The following is a 17,571-nucleotide window of genomic DNA, read 5'->3' as shown; positions in this document are numbered from 1 at the left end:
TCCGCACCATGACCAAAACAGCACAAGTAAATTATACTAATCCCCTGGCCGGGATCCGACGTGAGCTTACAGGCTGGAAATGACAAACTCTGTCCTGGCTCAGCCGACTAGCAGCCATTAAAATTACCATGCTCCCACGGATATTGTACATGATGCAGACGTTGCCACATAGCTCCCCTCCTAACCTGCTAGCACACATGCAATATCTCATTTGCACAGACATCTGGGGAGGTAAGAGGCCGCGAATGGCCCATCACTTGACATACCTTAAGCAGGCAGACTGGGGCCTGGGGGTCCCATGCTTGGAGCAATATTTCCAGGTCGCACAACTCCGATATATGCTTGAATGCTATAAACTCGAATCCTAGAAACATTGGTGCTTTATAGACCGCTCGATAGTGGGAATGCACATCTGGAAGTTTCCGTGGCTCCCCCGAAAGCACCGTCCGAGCGGAGTGTACGTGTCACCGTTTCTGAGGGCTACAATGGCAGTATGGGACAGGGTGCAAGTGCCACTCGGCTTGTCGACTCCGATGTCGCCCTTGACCCTGTTTATCGGTTACCCCGACTTTCCGCCGGCTCTCACCGGGAATGGCTTTCTCCGCTGGCAAAAGGCCAACTGTAAACGTATAGGGTATTTATTTGATGAACATGGGGTGATAGAGTTTTCCAGCCTCATGGAGGGACACGGGGTCACTCGATAGGAATACTGGCAATATCTAGCTCTTCGACATTCGGTTACCCAGCCACAGGTGAGCATCCTCGCTGGTCGTCCACTAACGAAATTCGAGAAATGGTACATCACTAGAACATCGGACAAACAGCTGTTATCGGACATCTATACCTTTTTCAACACTTTTAGCCAGACAAGTGAATCTCCAGGGCAGCGTCGGTGGAAAAGCGAACTGGAGTATGAGTTCTCACCCAAGGAGTGGAGTGACATTGTATACAGGGCAAAAGCTTCCACCTGCAGCACAGCTGGTAAGGAGATGTTTTTAAAGATTGCCCATTGCTGATATTTTACGCCGGAAAGGCTACTTAAGTGGAAACCAGGGGCACCGGACAATGATGGCGCAACTGTGAGCAGCTGGGCACTCTTACTCACATCCTTTGGTTTTGCCCGAAAATACAGACGTTCGGGAGGCAACCCTCTGAGACATTGACTCAATTTATCACACAGATTTGCCTTAGCTTCCCTCCTTTATCCTTCTGGGGCTCCCTAACGCTTTGATGTACCCCCTCAAATCAGGGGGAGGCAGAGTGATTGCGTTGGCATTGGGGGCAGCCAAGCAGGTATTACTAGCTAGATGGGGCACTGAGTAGGTGCCATCCCACTTAGATTGGATGTATAAGATGTGGGAACTACTGGAAATTGAAAAGATCACACCAGGCCTTACACGCTCCCTCCCAAAGTTCGATAAAACATGGGGGCCGACCATAGACTTTCTGTCCAATGAATTCACATAACTCCCTTACCCAAAGTACCTCAGAGTGCTCCGCATCACTGACTCCCTCCACCTACAGGAATAAGACATTACTATTCACCCATCGCTGGGTTCACAGATGGGAAGCATGTCCGACTCACCCCACACAAGGACTGGACCTCAGCATCCGCTCTTTCCTTCACTACTTTTTTCTCTCTCTATCTACAGCTTTAGTTTAAATGCATAATCTCCACCGGCCGGTGGATGTAGGTGGAGGCTTTTGCAATGCTTGACCTTCTTACTTTCTCAAATTTAGTAAAATCATTTAAACCATGAGTAATAGGTGGGTGGCCACCCAGGGCATTCACCAAGCACCATGCTGGGTTCTGCTGGGAGAACCCCAGGAGCCCAGCAGCCCCAGCCAGCTCCCTCCGTTCTGCAGGAGGTAGCATTGCTCTCGTCTCATGGGAGAAGCTGTTTTTTGCATTGCAGTGCAGGCAGGGAAACAGAAGTCTACTCCCACCCAGCATAAGCATATTGAAATCTCCGGCTGACTGGGAGCAGGGTTGCCTCCCTTGCCCGTGCTGCTGCAGGTAGGGATCTCGGGCTCACCGTGCCACTGGATTCAAGCTAAGCTTGGCTGATGAGGGGTGATGCCCCGAAACCAATCCCAGGATGCTTGTTTCCAGTCCAGGGGAGACCTGGCTTAGCAGTATGGGCTGGACTGTTCCCATGAGACACTGGGGTGGCATGATGAGCAAAAGAACGATGGATTTAAACCAGATCTCTTGACTGGGGGCGAAGGTTTGATTTGCTCTGCATTCTGTCCATCATCTGTGTGTCTTTTCCTTTCTCGCCCTAAGTGCACCGGGTATGCCCAAACATGGGTCCCGGGCTCACTGTGCCACTGGATTCAAGCTAGCCAGGCTGATGAGGGGTGATGCCCCGAAATCGGACCCAGGATGCATGTTTCTGGTGCAGGGAGGCTCTAACTTGGCAATTCGGGCTGGACTGTTCCCATGAGGCACAGGGTGGCGACTGATTTGCATATGGCCTGGTGTGAACTGGGGTGGCATGGTGGGCAAAAGAACGATGGATTTAACCCAGATCTCTTTACTGGGGGTGAATGTATGATTTGCTCTGCATTCCATTGATCATCTGTGTGTCTTTTGCTTTCTCGCCCTAAGTGCGCCGGATCTAGGTTCTAGCTATAACTGCACAGTGGTGACCGCCACTGAGTAATATATAAAGATTCCTCAATGAAAAGTTGAAAAAATGGATGGCCTTTGGCACACTCTTACTGATGAACGGAATTTCCTCTACAGAGACACAAAATCAACTCTTCATCAGACACGGGCCTCTATATGTAGGTCTGTCATTTTGAGAGAGCTTTAGTTTTCTTGCCAGTCTACTGTTTTTCCTAAAAAGTTCTAAATAATAAACATAAAGCGTTTGGTGACCACGTTTCATCCATTGGTCCATTTAACAGTTATTCACATCTTACTTATTTTTATTTTATTTTAAGAGTTTTATATAGCGCTGGCTGGACCAGGGGTATCAGAGCGCTTTACAGCATATATAGTTATGTGCAAATATACGATACAGGAAATTGGAAGAGCATGAGGGATCGCGTCTGGAAGGGAACATACACCTGAGCGAAGGGGCAGAGGGGAGAAGGGAGCAAGATAACCTGACGATCATCTGAGCGTACTCATTGTTCAATTACTTCGTACACATAAAGTTTTCTAATTCTGATTCAATGTAGTTGGTCCCAGATAAAGGTCAGGAGGGGCGTTGGCTAGGAACTTCTTTGGCTCTTTCAGTTCGTTCGAGCGCGGTCGAGGAAGAGGGCTTTGAGTAATGCCTTGAATTTAGGAAACGAGGGGGTTGTCCTGATGTGGGGGGGATGGAGTTCCAGATTTTTGGTGCGTTTCCGGCAAATGATTTGGTTGCGGTTTTCTGTTTGCGAGTTTTTGGCGAGATGAGTAGGAGAGAGTTGGAGCTCCTGAGGTTTCTGGACTGGCCGGCCCTTTTGAGTTTGGCGGCCAGGTATTCTGGTTTGCCTGTGTGCAGGGCTTTGTGCGTGAGGCAGGCTGTTCTAAAGCTGGCTCGCAGCGCGACTGGGAGCCATTTAAGTTCTCTAAGAGCGGGAGAGATGTGTTCGAAGTTCTTAGTTCCCGTAACCATTCTGGCAGCTGCATTGAAGGTTGTCTTCAGAGGGGCGAGGTGAGATTTTGCTGTCCTAGTCAGGGCAGCAATCCCATAGTCTATTCTGGAGAGTATCAGTGCTTGGGTGGCTTGTTGAAGGTCCTTGGGTGGAAGGAAGGGTTTTATTTTGTATAATAGTTTCAGATTGAGAAAGGCATTTTTGGCGGATCTTTTAATATGTTTCTTCATGTCCAGTTTCGGGTCGAGGGTGATCCCTAGAGATTTTATCGACTACGCTAAGGTGAGGTTGCCACTGAGGCTGTCAATGACTTCGAGCCATTCTTTGATTTTGGGGTTTTCATCTTTGTTGGAGATGAGGAGTATTTCAGTTTTCTCTTGGTTAAGTTTCAGGTGATTACTTGTTAGCTAGTGTTGAACCTCCTTAAGCGTGGCATTAAGGGGTCCATTACGATGTCGGGCGGTTTGCCTCCGCCAGGCTGGCGGTGGCCACCGCCGGCCTGGCGGAGGCAAACCGCCCGACATCGCTAGCCCAAATCCCCCCCGCCATATTAGGATGGCGGAGGGGAAGGCGGCGGTGAAAAACACCGCCCGGCTGTTTTCCGCCCCGGTCGCCTTGCGGCCGGGGCGGAAAACGAGTTACATGGAGGCGGTGTCGTTTAGACACCGCCCGCCATATTACTATGGGCTTTTCTCAATGGCTTTCCGTGGCGGCATTGCGGTGTTCACTCTGGCGGGCCCCTGTGGGCCCCCAGAGTGAAGGCCAAAGGGGGGGTGGCACACGGGGGGTACCTGTGGTACCCCCCTGCCTTTGTATAATCGAAGAAGCAGGCACCCCGCGGTGCCTGCCTCTTCGATTGTGCAAAGGCGTGCTTTTGTTTTTTAACATTCGATTGTGCAAAGGCGTGCTTTTGTTTTTTAACATTGTGGCGGGCGGTGCAGTGAGCACCGCCCACCACAATGTTAAATTGAGGAATGCGCCCGCCACTGTGGCGGGGGCATCCTAATGGCAATGTCAGGACCCCCGCCCTTTAGGCGGGCGGTCCTGATTTCCGCTAGGTGCCATCCTAATGTGCCCCTAAGTCTCTGGATGTGGTCGATTGAAGTGGTTTCCAGATAGAGCTGCGTGCCATCACGTGAAAAGGGATGTTGGATTTCCTGAGTAGAGCAGTGAGGGGTTCGATGTAGATGTTGAAAAGCTGAGGGGAGAGCACTGATCATTGTGGAACACCCCTGGTGAAAGGGTGGAGGTCGGACTCGAAGTTTTTAATTTCTATTCTTCGGGAACGGTTGTGGAGAAAGGAAGAGAACCAGTGGAGGACCGTCTCCTGAAGACCGGCCCTTTCTTGTAAAACCTTGATGAGCAATTTGTGGTCAACTGTATCAAATGCGGACAATAAATCTAGGAGGATGAGAAGGCAGTATTGATCCGAGTCAAGTGATTCGGAACTGCAGCCTTTTCTGAAGCCCGATTGATGAGGGTCTAGGAGATTGATGTTATCCAGGTGTTGGGTTAACTGAGGGAGTACACATCTTTCTAGGATCTTAGACACAAGAGGTAGGTTAGATACAGGTCTGAAGTTATTCAGATCCTCAGTGTCTAGCCCTGGTTTTTTCAGCAGTGGCGTGACTTGGCCTACTTTGAGGCATTCAGGAACGGTTCCAGAGCTCAATGAGCTGTTGATGATCCTGCACCATAGCAGGGCTAGGACATGCTTCAGGTCTTTGACCAGGTGAGGGGGAAGCTGATCCAGGGCGTGTGATGATGGTTTGGCATTGGCGATTAGTTTGACTAGCTCTGTTTCTTGGATGGGAATGAAGACGGACCAAGAGTTTCGGTCGATTCGATCTCGGTGGAGGGGATAGGATTTGAGCCAATTGAGAGATCGATCTTGGCGCTTATGTCATTGAAAAAGATGGCAAAGTTGTTGCAGCGTTCTTTGGATGCCTGTGTTGAGGAGGGTATAGGTTTAGAAGTTTGATTCCTGATGATATTGAAAAGCTCTTTGGGACGGTTTTTTGCAGTATCTAGCGCAGAGCAGAAGAAAGCGGTCTTTGTGGTCTTGGTGTTCTTTTTGTACATCCTACGGGCTACTTGGAGTTGATCGCGATGTAGGACGTAGGGATTGTTCCTCCAGATTCTTTTTGCGGCTCTTAGTTGTCTTCTTTCCTCATTGATGTCAAAGGAGAACCATGATCTGGAGGAAATGGTTTCATGGGGGCAAGGTGATCCAGAGTGCGTGTCAAATTAGAGTTGTAAAGAGAGGTGAGTTCAGTAATTGAGAGATGGTCAGTGTTGGGGAGGAGCAAGCTAATTCTTTCTTCTAGGTCAGCTCGAGGGATCTGGGCTGTGTTCCTGACCCATTTGGGGGGGTCTAGCTTGGGGATTAGATTGGACAAGATCGCATGATTGATGTGAAAAAGAACTATGTGGTGATCGGACCAGTCGACGGGGAGGAAGTGGTCGATGGAGATTGCATTGCTTTCGGCTATAATTGCGTCAAGGATTGCTCCTCGATGATGAGTTTCTTCTAAGCAATGTTGGGTCAGATTGTTTTCTAGCAATAAGTTGTTTAGGGTTTGAATGAGCGGGTTTTTTGTTTCGTTCCATCTTAGATTGAGGTCACCCAGAATTATATTGTTGGTGTTGCCGAGTGCGCAATGGGCTATCAGGTCAGCAAGGTGAACCCCAAATTCTGACGAGCTGCCTTGGGGTTGGTATAGAAAGTGGCAGAGTGTAGGCCTAGTGTTGTGTGTTTTGATGATGACTGAGAGACGTTCAAAGGAGCTGTACAAGCAGAAGGAGGTTTTTGTGATGGAGATGTTGTTCTTGTGGATGATTGCTATGCCCCCTCCTCTTTTTACTTGCCTGTCTTTGTTAATCATTGTGAATCCGGGAGGCACCAGCATGTCCATGCTGAGGTAACAGATATTATTGAGCCAGGTCTCCGTTATGAAAGCTATGCCTATATCATGGGAGAGGATGGCTTCTGCTAGCTCAGTTGAATGTTTAGAATCTGATCTGCAGTTAAGGAGCATGCAGTTGATGGGGGGGCTTCTTTGCTCCTGTTGTCAGTTGCTTGGGCTCTATGTAGGAAGGCTAGGTGGGCTGGGGGTCTAGGGACTCTTGAACGGGGGTGTTCACATCTAAATCCCGTAATTACTTGGATCAAGGATTTGGGGGAGGATTTCGTTGGAGGTCGTAGGATGAGGCTAGTTGAGTCACTTCTTGAGGGGAAAGTGACGTTGATGCTCTTCTGGGCCTTTCTTAACACTTATCAATCCCTTTTCTATTGAACCAGAGTCGGGGTCTGTGGGTACTAAGAGGCTCGCTAGGGGGTGGAACCGTGTCTTGTTTGGGTTGAGTAAGACTAGCTAGCTCAATGGGTGGCTGTGTGTGCTTTCGGAGCAAGGTCAGGTTGGAAAGAGTTTCGTTCAGGCCTCGGATCAGGATTTCGAGCTGAGTTTCTAGGATGGTGAGGCGTTGTGTCATGATATCCAGTGTCGGTTCTCGTGTGGCAAGAGGACGGGGGGCTGTGGAGGGGTTGATCCAGAGGATAATTCTCGATCCTGGCAGTCGGTATAGGAGGGGAGGGGTGGCAGGGGTGGGCGTGTCGTCTGCCAAAGGGGGAAAGATCGTTGTTCGGGGGTACAGCGTTACAGTAGGAGTCTCGAGATGGTGGGGAGGGGGATCTCGAAGTGGGAGAGAGAGTGGTCCCGTGTCTTCCCTGTCTTGAGAGGCTCACTAGGTGTACCCAGAGGCCTCTTTTAATGAAGGGAATAGGGAGTCAAAGACTTCAAGGTGAGCGCTCTTAGCCTGTATCAGGACTGTGCCGTTAGCGAAGATGGTTAAGGAGATATTGCCTCTCAACGACTGGTGATTCGAAAGAGAGGTCGTAAATTTGCAGCTGTGGGATGTAGTGGTGGTTTTGGAGATGGTAAGGTGTGTGTTGAAAATGATGGACCAAATGTCAAGTCTATCAGAGTAGAAAATGAAGTCCATTTTTATCTGCCATCTAGAGGAGCAGTGGTAAGTGTCTACAAATTGTTTCTCGGGATGTTGTTTGAGCAATCTATGTTTGAAGAGTTTCTTCGCTTTACTAGAGAGCTTGGGGGGAAAGGTGATAGCAAAGGAGTTCGGCCCATGGGGACTCAGATAGTTTAGTGTTTGCGGGGCGGAAGACAATTGCGTGTCCGGTGGCATTTTTCTGTGTTGGAGAGGGGGGTTCTCTCCAATGTAAAATAGGATGGAATGCCTTGTTGAGAAAAGGGTGTGGTCCGGTCGGGAGGTGGAAGTGGAGGTTGAGGAGACAAGGGGGCTAGTTTCTCGGGAGGAGGGGGGTAGGGGGTGTGTTGAGAGGGGAATCTCTGGGCCCGGGATTGAGAATTGGCGTTGTCCTGATCTTCTGGTAGGGGGGCCTGTGTCAATACGGGAGTTCTCTAGGTGACAAGGATATTTCTGTCAAGATGTGTTGATGGGTCAGAGATTTAGGTCCTGGGTAGGGATAGAGAGGGCGCGTTCGCTGCGGCTACTTTGGAGTAGCGTTGAATCAAGTTTTTCTTATGGCCGGTTCTATGTTTGACCCAGGTAGCCCGATTAAGGTCTACTGTTCCTGACTACGCTGACCTTGAGATCTGGTTGCGGATGTCAGAGATGTCGAGTGTGACAAAGGTCTTGTTGTGGACTTAACAGTAGTCATTTTCAGTATTGAATCTGGGCATGTTGGCCCTTCCTAGGTCAGGCCTCTTGGGCTTCTGACCTGTTGAGTTCTGGGTTCCTCTCCCCTCTCAGGGGGTCTGTATCCTTCTAGTATCTCAGGTGACCCGCTTCCTTAATCTCGCATCAGGGGATTCTCGCGTGTTGTGGGCGGGGCTCCACTCCCGCCTATAAAGAGCTTTGTGGCATCACGGGTCTCAGATGACGCCCTCAGTCTTTATCATAAAGATGCCTTATCGAAGCCTTATAACCAGTCACTTTCAGTTTCGTTTCTGGCGGCCATTAATGGATTGGGTGTCAGGGGCTCGGCTCCTAATGTCGGTTTCTCGGCTGATAATCGTGACAAGTGTCTTACTCTCCTTGGAGAGTATTTGCAGCTTAGAATCAATTACTTTTGTAATGATTGACTAGTCTCATTCGAATGGCCATGAAGATCAATTCATTTTATTTGCATAATACTTGCTGCAAAAAGTTTTAAGTTGTTAGTTGGTATAAATCAGTAGTGGTATATTAGGAGACTTGTGAAAATTATGGACTTGAACCGATGTTGCTACTGCTTTTCATTACGAGTTCAGCGGCCATTGCAGGGTCAGGCATTCGGGGTTCCAGCCACGATAGAGTCTCAGGGCTCCGCTGCTGTCTCGGAGTGTCCCGGTCTCTTTCGCAGGTCACCACCAACCTGCTTCATTCCATATTGGGGAGGATCCAGTTGTATCGGGTCCTTCCGTGTTCTTAATGCTGGCTAAGTCTCTCTGGTGCTTCTTGGGTGCTTGCCATTGCCAGGTCAGGCACTGTGGCTATCCCTTGGTGTTTTACTTCGAGCCTCACGTAAAGCTGTGTCATTAACCAGAACGGAGCATCGCTTCGGGAATCTTTATCTTCTGTGGGACCAGCTTTTCTCATGTCCTGGGCGGCGGTCTCCTTTGATCTCTTCGTTTGCGCTGGGGGTTCCGAGGACCTCTAAATGGCTACACCCGGGTGCGTTGTCGGGCGTGTGGGGGGCTGTGTTATTGAGAGGTCACGCTGTGTTGTAGAGTGGGCCGGAGCGTTGCTTCAGTAGTCTTTATTCTTCAGTTCTTGCCACACTTCTTTCATCCTGAACTACGATCTCCCTCAATTATCTCGCATGGGGCTCTGAGGATCTCCGGAAATGGCTTCTCTCGAGAGCACTCCCAACACTGCAGCCAGGGTCCTTTTCATCATAGGATCTTTATCTGAGATCCTTGTTGTCGTCAGAGGTCAGCCCGGTGAGTACTGAGTTGTAAGTGCCAGCCGTCAGGGGGAGCTGCTGTGGTCAATCAAATCGGGATTTACACCTTTGTGATCCCGGACCTGGAGCTCAGCCCTGTAGCTCCAGCATGGACCAAAGGGTCAGACAACTTTGCCCACTGGCTCCCTTCAAACTGAGTGACTGCACAAAGTATGTGCATGTTGTTCACATCTGTCTAAAATTGTTCCTAACTCTTCAATGAAAAAGCTGATTCCAAGTTCGCTTTTTAATTTTGTATAATACCTTTAAATAATGGCTACTCATTTATTTTGAGCATCGGTTGCCCTGTTAGATGGTGATTTATTTTCCATTTTCTTTTTAAAGTTGGTGTTACAAACTGATACTGTAAAATTGTAGCTGCCTGCAGTGGTGATCTAGTCGTGTCTCCATAACAAACAATAATGAAATGCATGACCCAACTGGAATGTTTCTCATTTTAAAAACATCAATAGTAAACCAACCATATTATTGAATGTTTTCAAGTGTAAAAAATGTAGCGCAAGCATTTGGCAGCCACATTTTGGTGGCAGCAAGTGTTTTGTTTTCCTTTTCTTTTTTGTGCCACATGCTTGAAACAGAAAAACAAAACAAATTAACCATCACACCAACTTTCCATGGTCGGACCTGTTGGCTTTGCTAATGCTTGCTATCTTAGCGGAGGGAAGCAGTAGCCTCATCTGTCGGGTCCGACCACATTGATGATGGAGCAGAGACAGAGATACTGTCAATCAGTGGGATATCAATCAATCAATCAATCAATCAATCAATCAGAGTACTTGTAAAGCGCGCTACTTACCCATGAGGGTCCCAAGGCGATGAGGGGAGGGGGGGTGCTGCTACAGCTCGAAGAGCCAGGTCTTGAGGAGTCCTCTGAAGGTGAGTAGGTCTTGAGTCTGCCGTAAGTGGGTAGGGAGGGTGTTCCAGGTCTTGGCGGCGAGGTAGGAGAAGGATCTGCTGCGGGAGGTCGTTCGTTGGATGCGGGGGACAGCGGTGAGGGCGAGGCTGGTGGAGCGGAGCTGGCGGGTGGGGGTCTGGAAGCTGAGTCTGCTGTTCAGGTAGGCAGGTCTGGCGTTGTGGAGTGCTTTGTGTGCGTGGGTGAGCAGCTTGAAGGTGATCCTCTTGTCGACAGGGAGCCAGTGTAGGTCTCTCAGGTGGGGGGTGATGTGGCTGCGGCGGGGGACGTTGACGATCAGTCTGGCAGAGGCGTTTTGGATGTGTTGTAGTCGTCGTAGGTGTTTGACTGGGATTCCTGCATAGAGTGCGTTGCCGTAGTCTGCTGCTGACGAGGGCCTGTGTCACCGTTCTTCTTGTTTCGGTCGGGATCCACTTGTAGATCCTGCGGAGGGTGTTGTAGCAGGAGAAGGAGACAGCGCTGACCTACTTAGACATGGAGAGGGAGGAGTCGAGGATGAATCCTAGATTGCGTGCATGGTCCGTGGGTGTTGGTGCTGTTCCCAGTGTGGTCGGCCACCAGGAGTCGTTCCAGGCTGAGGGGGTGGATCCGAGGATGAGGACCTCCGTCTAGTCCGAGTTCAGCTTCAGATGGCTGCTCCTCATCCAGTCGGCGTCGGCCTTCATTCCCTCGTGGAGGTTGGTTTTGGCAGTGTGTGGGCCCTTGGTGAGGGAGAGGATGAGCTGGGTGTCGTCGGCGTAGGAGATGATGTTGAGGTCGTGATGGCGGGCCACTAGTGCGAGGGGGGCCATGTAGATGTTGAACAGCGTCGGGCTGAGGGATGAGCCCTGGGGGACGTCGCATATGATGTCGGTGGTTTCGGATCGGAAGGGTGGGAGGCGGACGCTCTGGGTTCTGCCGGTGAGGAAGGACGTGGTCCAGTCAAGGGCCTTCTCTTGGATTCCGGCTTCTAGGAGGCGTGTCTTTAGAGAGCGATGGCAGACCGTGCCGAAGGCGGCTGACAGGTCCAGGAGGATGAGGGCTGTTGTTTCCCCTTTGTCTAGTCGGCGCCTGATGTCGTCTGTGGCGGCGATGAGGGCTGTCTCAGTGCTGTGGTTTCGTCTAAATCCGGACTGGGACGGGTCCAAGATGTTGTTGTCTTCCAGGTGGCGGGCCAGTTGCATGTTGATGATTTTCTCGATGACCTTTGCCGGGAACGGGAGCAGGGAGATGGGCCGGAAGTTCTTGAGTTCCTTGGGGTCTGCTTTGGGCTTCTTGAGGAGGGCGTTGATTTCGGCGTGCTTCCAGCTGTCCAAGAATGTCGCTGTTTCAAAGGAGATGTTGATGACCTTCCGTAGTTGGGGTGCGATGGCTGCGTCTGCTTTATTGAATACGTGGTGTGGGCACGGGTCAGACAGATATCCTGAGTGGATTGAGTTCATGACCTTGTGTCTAATCGTCGTCGTTGATATTGGACCAGGAGGTCAGGAGGTTGGAGTTGGTGGTGTTCACAGGGGAGGTGGATTCTGGCATAGTCGGGCGGTCGTAGTGTTGAAGCTGTCGTGGATGTCAGCGATCTTGCGGTGGAAGAAGATGGCTAGTGAGTCGCACAGTTCTTGTGAGGGCTAGATGTCGTTGGCGCTGGGGTTGGAGAGTTCCTTTACGATGCTGAAGAGCTCTTTGCTGTTGTGCGCGTTGTTGTCCAAGCGGTCTTTGAAGGAGGATCTCTTGGCTAGTCTGATGAGGTGGTGGTGTCTGCGGGTGGAGTCCTTGTGGGCTGCGTGGTTGTCCGGTATGCGTTTGTGTAGCCATGTCTTCTCCAGTTTTCTGCATGCGCGTTTGGAGGCCTGAGCTTGTTGGTGAACCATGTGGCTCTCTTGTTGGTGTGGCTGTTGGAGGGTTTCTTGAGCGGGGCGAGGGTGTTGGCGGAGTCGTGGATCCACTGTCTGAGGTTGCGGGCTGCGGCGTTCGAGTTGGTGGGGTCGGTGGGCGGGTTCTTGGTAAGGGAGGTGAGCAGCTGGTCTTCGGTGACTTTGCTCCAGCAGCGGCGAAGCAGCTGTTGAGTGCGATGGAGCGTGGTTGGTTTCTTGAAGGTGAAGTGGATGCAGCGGTGGTCGGTCCAGTGGAGTTCGGTGGTGTGATCGAAGGTGACGTGGGACCCCATCTGGGTCAAGCGTGTGGCTGGCAGCGTGGGTGGGTGCGGTGACGAGTTGTCTGAGGACGAGGTTGGCGAGGTTGTCGATCAGGGTGGCGGAGTTGGCGTCGTTGTTGTTCTCGAGGTGTAAGTTCAGGTCCCCGAGGAGGATGTAGTCCATGGAGGTGAGTGCGTGGGTGCTGGCGAGGTCGGCGATGGAGTTGCTGAACTGAGCCCGGGGTCCAGGTGGTCTCTAAATGAGTGTTCCTCTGAGGGTGGTGTTGGGGTCGGGGTGTATCCGGAAGTGCAGGTGTTCGGTGGTGTTGAGGGTGTCGTCTGCGTGGGTGGCGACTTTGAGGGTTGACTTGTGGAAAATGGCTATCCCTCCTCCGATTCCGCTGGCGCGATCCCTGCGGGTGATCTTGTAGCCGTCCGGGATGGCTATGGCGATGTCGGGCGCCGAGGAGTCATTCCCGCAGGTCTCGGTCATGAAGGCCACGTCTGGGGCGGAGATGTCGAGCAGATCCCATAGCTCGACGGCATGTTTGCGTGCGGAGCGGGTGTTGAGGAGTGTGCAGCGGAAGTGGTTGGGTGCGGTCCATGGAGGTTTGGTGGTTCTGTCACAGGTGAAGCTGCAGGTGCGGCAGGAGAAGGGTCCGTGGGTCTGTTTTCGGGCGGCCTGGTAGCAGGTGTGGTTTCGGCCGGCGTTGAGTGCGTGGATGGTGCTGGCGTCGTAGTGGATTCTGGTGTTGTGGCGTTCGCGGGGTCCAGAGGGTTCTGGCGCTGGGCGCGGTCCAGGCGTGGACGGGCGCAGACGGGCTTGCCTTTGGCGCACTAGCGGCGCGGCCGCTGTGCGCCCGCTTCTCAGCCTGTGAATAAGAAGGGGAGGCTTGGGGGGGAGGAGCAGCTGGGAGGCGGGGCCGCAGGGAGGCGGGCCGCAGGGAGGCAGCGGCGGGAAGGCCGGGTCGGGAGCGGTGGGGGGTGGGGGGAAACTGGCACGCAGGGCGAGGGAAAGCGCAGGAACCAGGAGGTAGGCAGCAAGGGGCACAGGAATCAGGAAATCCGGCTGGCAGGTGACGAGTGGCGGTGTGGGGGCGAACTGCTTATCCAGATAGAGACCATTGAAACTTTCACGGTGTCAGAAGTGGGTGATGTGCTGTTTGGCTGAACTAAAGTATTGCTAGTGTTTTCCATGTACAGCTTATTTCGCACCATTCTCTAGCACAGGAAATAGCAAGCGCTTGAGTAAGGCAGGAGCTGGCATCGGACAGGCCGCAGGTATGTGGTCGTGCCGGCCCCCGATGATGCCATGGAGAGGCGCGCCACGCCGCGCACAATGGTGACGCAGCTGGTGCGCCCCCTCTCTGATTGGTCCTGCGGGCTTGTGAACCGGAAGTGATTGTATCACTTGCGGGTCGCACATCAGCAGAACGCTGGGCGCCAGTTAGAACCGGCCCGCAGTCTGGGAATCTAGAATAAAAAGCAGAGGAGCGGCGAGAGCAGCCTCTATTTCTCGCCGCTCCCACAAGCTGACCTAGAGCTCCCTAGCCTCACTAGGAGGCTTAATATGTCACCCACCCACCATCCCCTAAAGCAGAGTTTTTTTCGAATGTAGTGGTTGATTGTTAATTTTCATTTACAGGTAATGTTTATATTTACAGGTTCATCATGTTGGTGTTATAAAATGTTTTATTGTCGTATTTGATAGTGCTATTCCTTGGTCAGCAGTAAGGTCATGATTGGTCACCTTAAATATAAGGTCCTTAGCTGGCGGCGCCATTCTTTTATGTGGTCGCCCAACGGGGAGGGACAAGTGGTCTCTCATGGAAGTCCTGGGCAGTTCCAGTTGGCTGGAAGGGTGCGGGGGAGGGGAGCTACGCTTTCCAGTAGGCTGGTTGGCCACCCTGCACGCTCATACGGGCGCAAGTGTGCTGTGCATAACTGCAAGGGCCCCTTATGGAGATAATCTGTGGGGTGTAGGGGGTGCTCGGGGGGGGGGAGAACGGGCCCCCTTGCGCATGCGCACTCCGGTTGGAGTGCGGGCATAGTTTGATCGGGATCTGTCGGCCAGTCACTAACCTTGCCGTAGGCTCAGATTAGGGATACACAGAAAGAGAATAATAAGTTGATTATGGAATATTTAGATTCGTATAGCAATATTTATGTATTAGAGATATGTTAAGGTTAGCAATTAAGAAATATGTACCTATCAATGTAATGCACTGGACTTTCTGCGTATTTGTGTATGTAATGTATACATTTCTTTTGAATATTAATTTGTAATAAATACGGCTGGGTGATACCGACCCCCTAATCCAAAAAATCCTTTGTGATGATTGACTTGTCGCCTTGAGGTTGGAAGGGTTTCTGGTAGGACAAAGGAAGAGGGGGTCTAGGGCCATACTACTGTGACCCAACTTGAACACATTCCTGACCTACTATGGGACCACCTTAGTGTCTCCAATGTAACAGATGTGACAGGCTGATTACTTGCCTTTAATTATTTACATAATGTGTGTGTTCCTTTGCCTATGGTTTTCCCATGATGAAGTAAGACTACATATCCCATAAAGCATAGTGATGTGTACAATCACTGTGTTTGACCTCTTATGTCCAGCGTCATCTCTCCCAGAAGGAGCTGTGTACTTGTCTAGCTCACGTCATGCTCACCTGCACCTTAAAAGACGTCCCCGGAACAAAGTACCGCTCAGTTTTTGAAAGGTCCACCACGTAAGGAGATTTCACAAATTTCACCGTGTTCAGCTCCTGCTCTTCAAGGGATCCAGCTGTAGAGTGAAACAAGGGCTCCAAACTGTAAACACAGCACTTTAAGTTTGTAAGTTCTACCACCATTTTCAGAAACAGCAAAGTCGAGATGCTCCTAGTTTTAGCAGAAGACTTTGTTTCTGGGGCCTCACTTGGGTCCCTCCAGCCATCGCTGTGAAGGGGGTGTACCATTTATGAGGCCCCAGTCAACCTAAGTTCCTTGTACTTTTGGCCCTGATGTAACAAAGAGTTTTATCCAATATGTGTCTTTGGAGAAATGTATTAATACAAATGGGCCTTGGCAAGGTAGCTTTGGTCCGCAGGATGGGTGAGTTGCATAATCATGACTTAAGCTGCAGGTATATGCAGGTTACAAGCTGGGATCCTTGCAGGGCCATCTCAGACTTCCATCCTTTTGGGGGTTTTGAATTGAGTGCAAATAAATTGTGCAACCGTAGCACACCAACCACCATCCCATGTTCTTTCAGATGTCACTTTACATCGACCATTGCCCCATTCAAAGACATAACGGATCACTGACAGAATATGGGAAACACAAATATCGTATGGACAGAATATTGTGTCACAAATATCGAGGACCAAAACACTGAGAAGGTAAGTACAAAAAGGTAAGGATAGATTTACTATTCTAAACTCCACATCTACGAACCATTAAAATATAAAATATTGTCGAGGTAAATATATGTGGAGGTATATATGGTAAAACTTTGCTTACCCATAGAAACTTACCTTCACAATATTTTTGTCCTCAATATTCTTAACAAGATATTTTGTCCACACAATACGGTTTTTCCGATATTTTATCTGCACACCAGAAAAAATATAACTTTCTTTCTAACATCACATTTGGTCCTTTCTTTATGGAACTTGACACAATAATCGCTTATAACACACCCTATTGTCATAACTGTTATCTGATCACTTGCTGTACAATATATACTTGATGCCAGTGCTTAATCTAGGGACTCATGGGTTATAGTACTGTTTCCCAACACAATATCCCATTCTTTACCTATCGTTGACCCCTCTCTGGTTGCTCGTGATATCATTTACATGCTGATAGCCTTCCATCTCCCCTCATTCCGAAGCCAAATACACAACAACGTCACCCCACTTTCATTTGATCGAAATAATGGCTTCCTGATTTATGACGCTGGCTCACACTATGGTCCAGGCACATTCTCCTCTACAACCACACATCCATAGGGATGGATGTCACATGCGTCGACACACAGTCAAGGTAAGCATACATAGGAAGTATACTTTTACTATTCTTAACTCCACATCTACTTACGTTAATGATAAGTTAGTGGCCAGTATTGTGGTGGATCTATAAATACCCATAAACATCCACAATGTGCTAAAACGCCTTGTCTTCTATCTCTCTAACCGATCTATCTCGGGTGTCTGTAAGTCCAAATCCACACATGCTTCACTTTCAGTAGGTGTCAGTCAAGGCTCTGTCCTTCGCTCTCTTCCTTTTTAATCCACCTTCTTCGGGGACATCATATCCTCTTTGAGCTCTCATTCAATTTTGTATGCAGAAGACTACATCACAGTGCATTAATCGTCCATAACATCACAATGCATTACCTGTCCATAACATTGTAATGCAATAACTGTCCATAAGATCACAATGCATTAACCGTCCATAACATCACAATGCATTAATCGTCCATAACATCACAATGCATTACCTGTCCATAACATTGTAATGCAATAACTGTCCATAAGATCACAATGCATTAACCGTCCATAACATCACAATGCATTAACCGTCCATAACATCACAATGCATTAACTTTCCATAACATCACAATGCATCAACCGTCCATAACATCACAATGCATTAACCGTCCATAACATCACAATGCATCAACCGTCCATAACATCACAATGCATTTACCGTCCATAACATCACAATGCATTAACTTTCCATAACATCACAATGCATTAACCGTCCATAACATCACAATGCATTAACTTTCCATAACATCACAATGCATCAACCGTCCATAACATCACAATGCATTAACCGTCCATAACATCACAATGCATCAACCGTCCATAACATCACAATGCATTAACCGTCCATAACATCACAATGCATCAACCGTCCATAACATCACAATGCATTAACCGTCCATAACATTGAATACATTAACCGTCTATAACATCACA

The 17,571-nt window shown here is 49.8% G+C and overlaps 1 protein-coding gene across 1 annotated transcript in view; it reads right to left on the bottom strand.

Moving 5' to 3' along the window:
* Positions 1-17,571, bottom strand: part of LOC144756224 (complement C4-like) — a 1,111,910-nt gene that overhangs the window by 768,923 nt on the left and 325,416 nt on the right. Inside the window, exon 10 of the mRNA XM_078645841.1 lies at positions 15,274-15,389. Within this exon, the coding sequence (XP_078501967.1) occupies positions 15,274-15,389 (116 nt within the window). The remainder of the gene's footprint in view (positions 1-15,273; positions 15,390-17,571) is intronic.

Source organism: Lissotriton helveticus, chromosome 5_1 (assembly GCF_964261635.1).
Source record: "Lissotriton helveticus chromosome 5_1, aLisHel1.1, whole genome shotgun sequence".
NCBI classification, from domain to species: domain Eukaryota; kingdom Metazoa; phylum Chordata; class Amphibia; order Caudata; family Salamandridae; genus Lissotriton; species Lissotriton helveticus.
The sequence above is the reverse complement of the archived record's forward strand: the minus strand, read 5'-3'. Positions and strand labels throughout refer to the sequence as shown.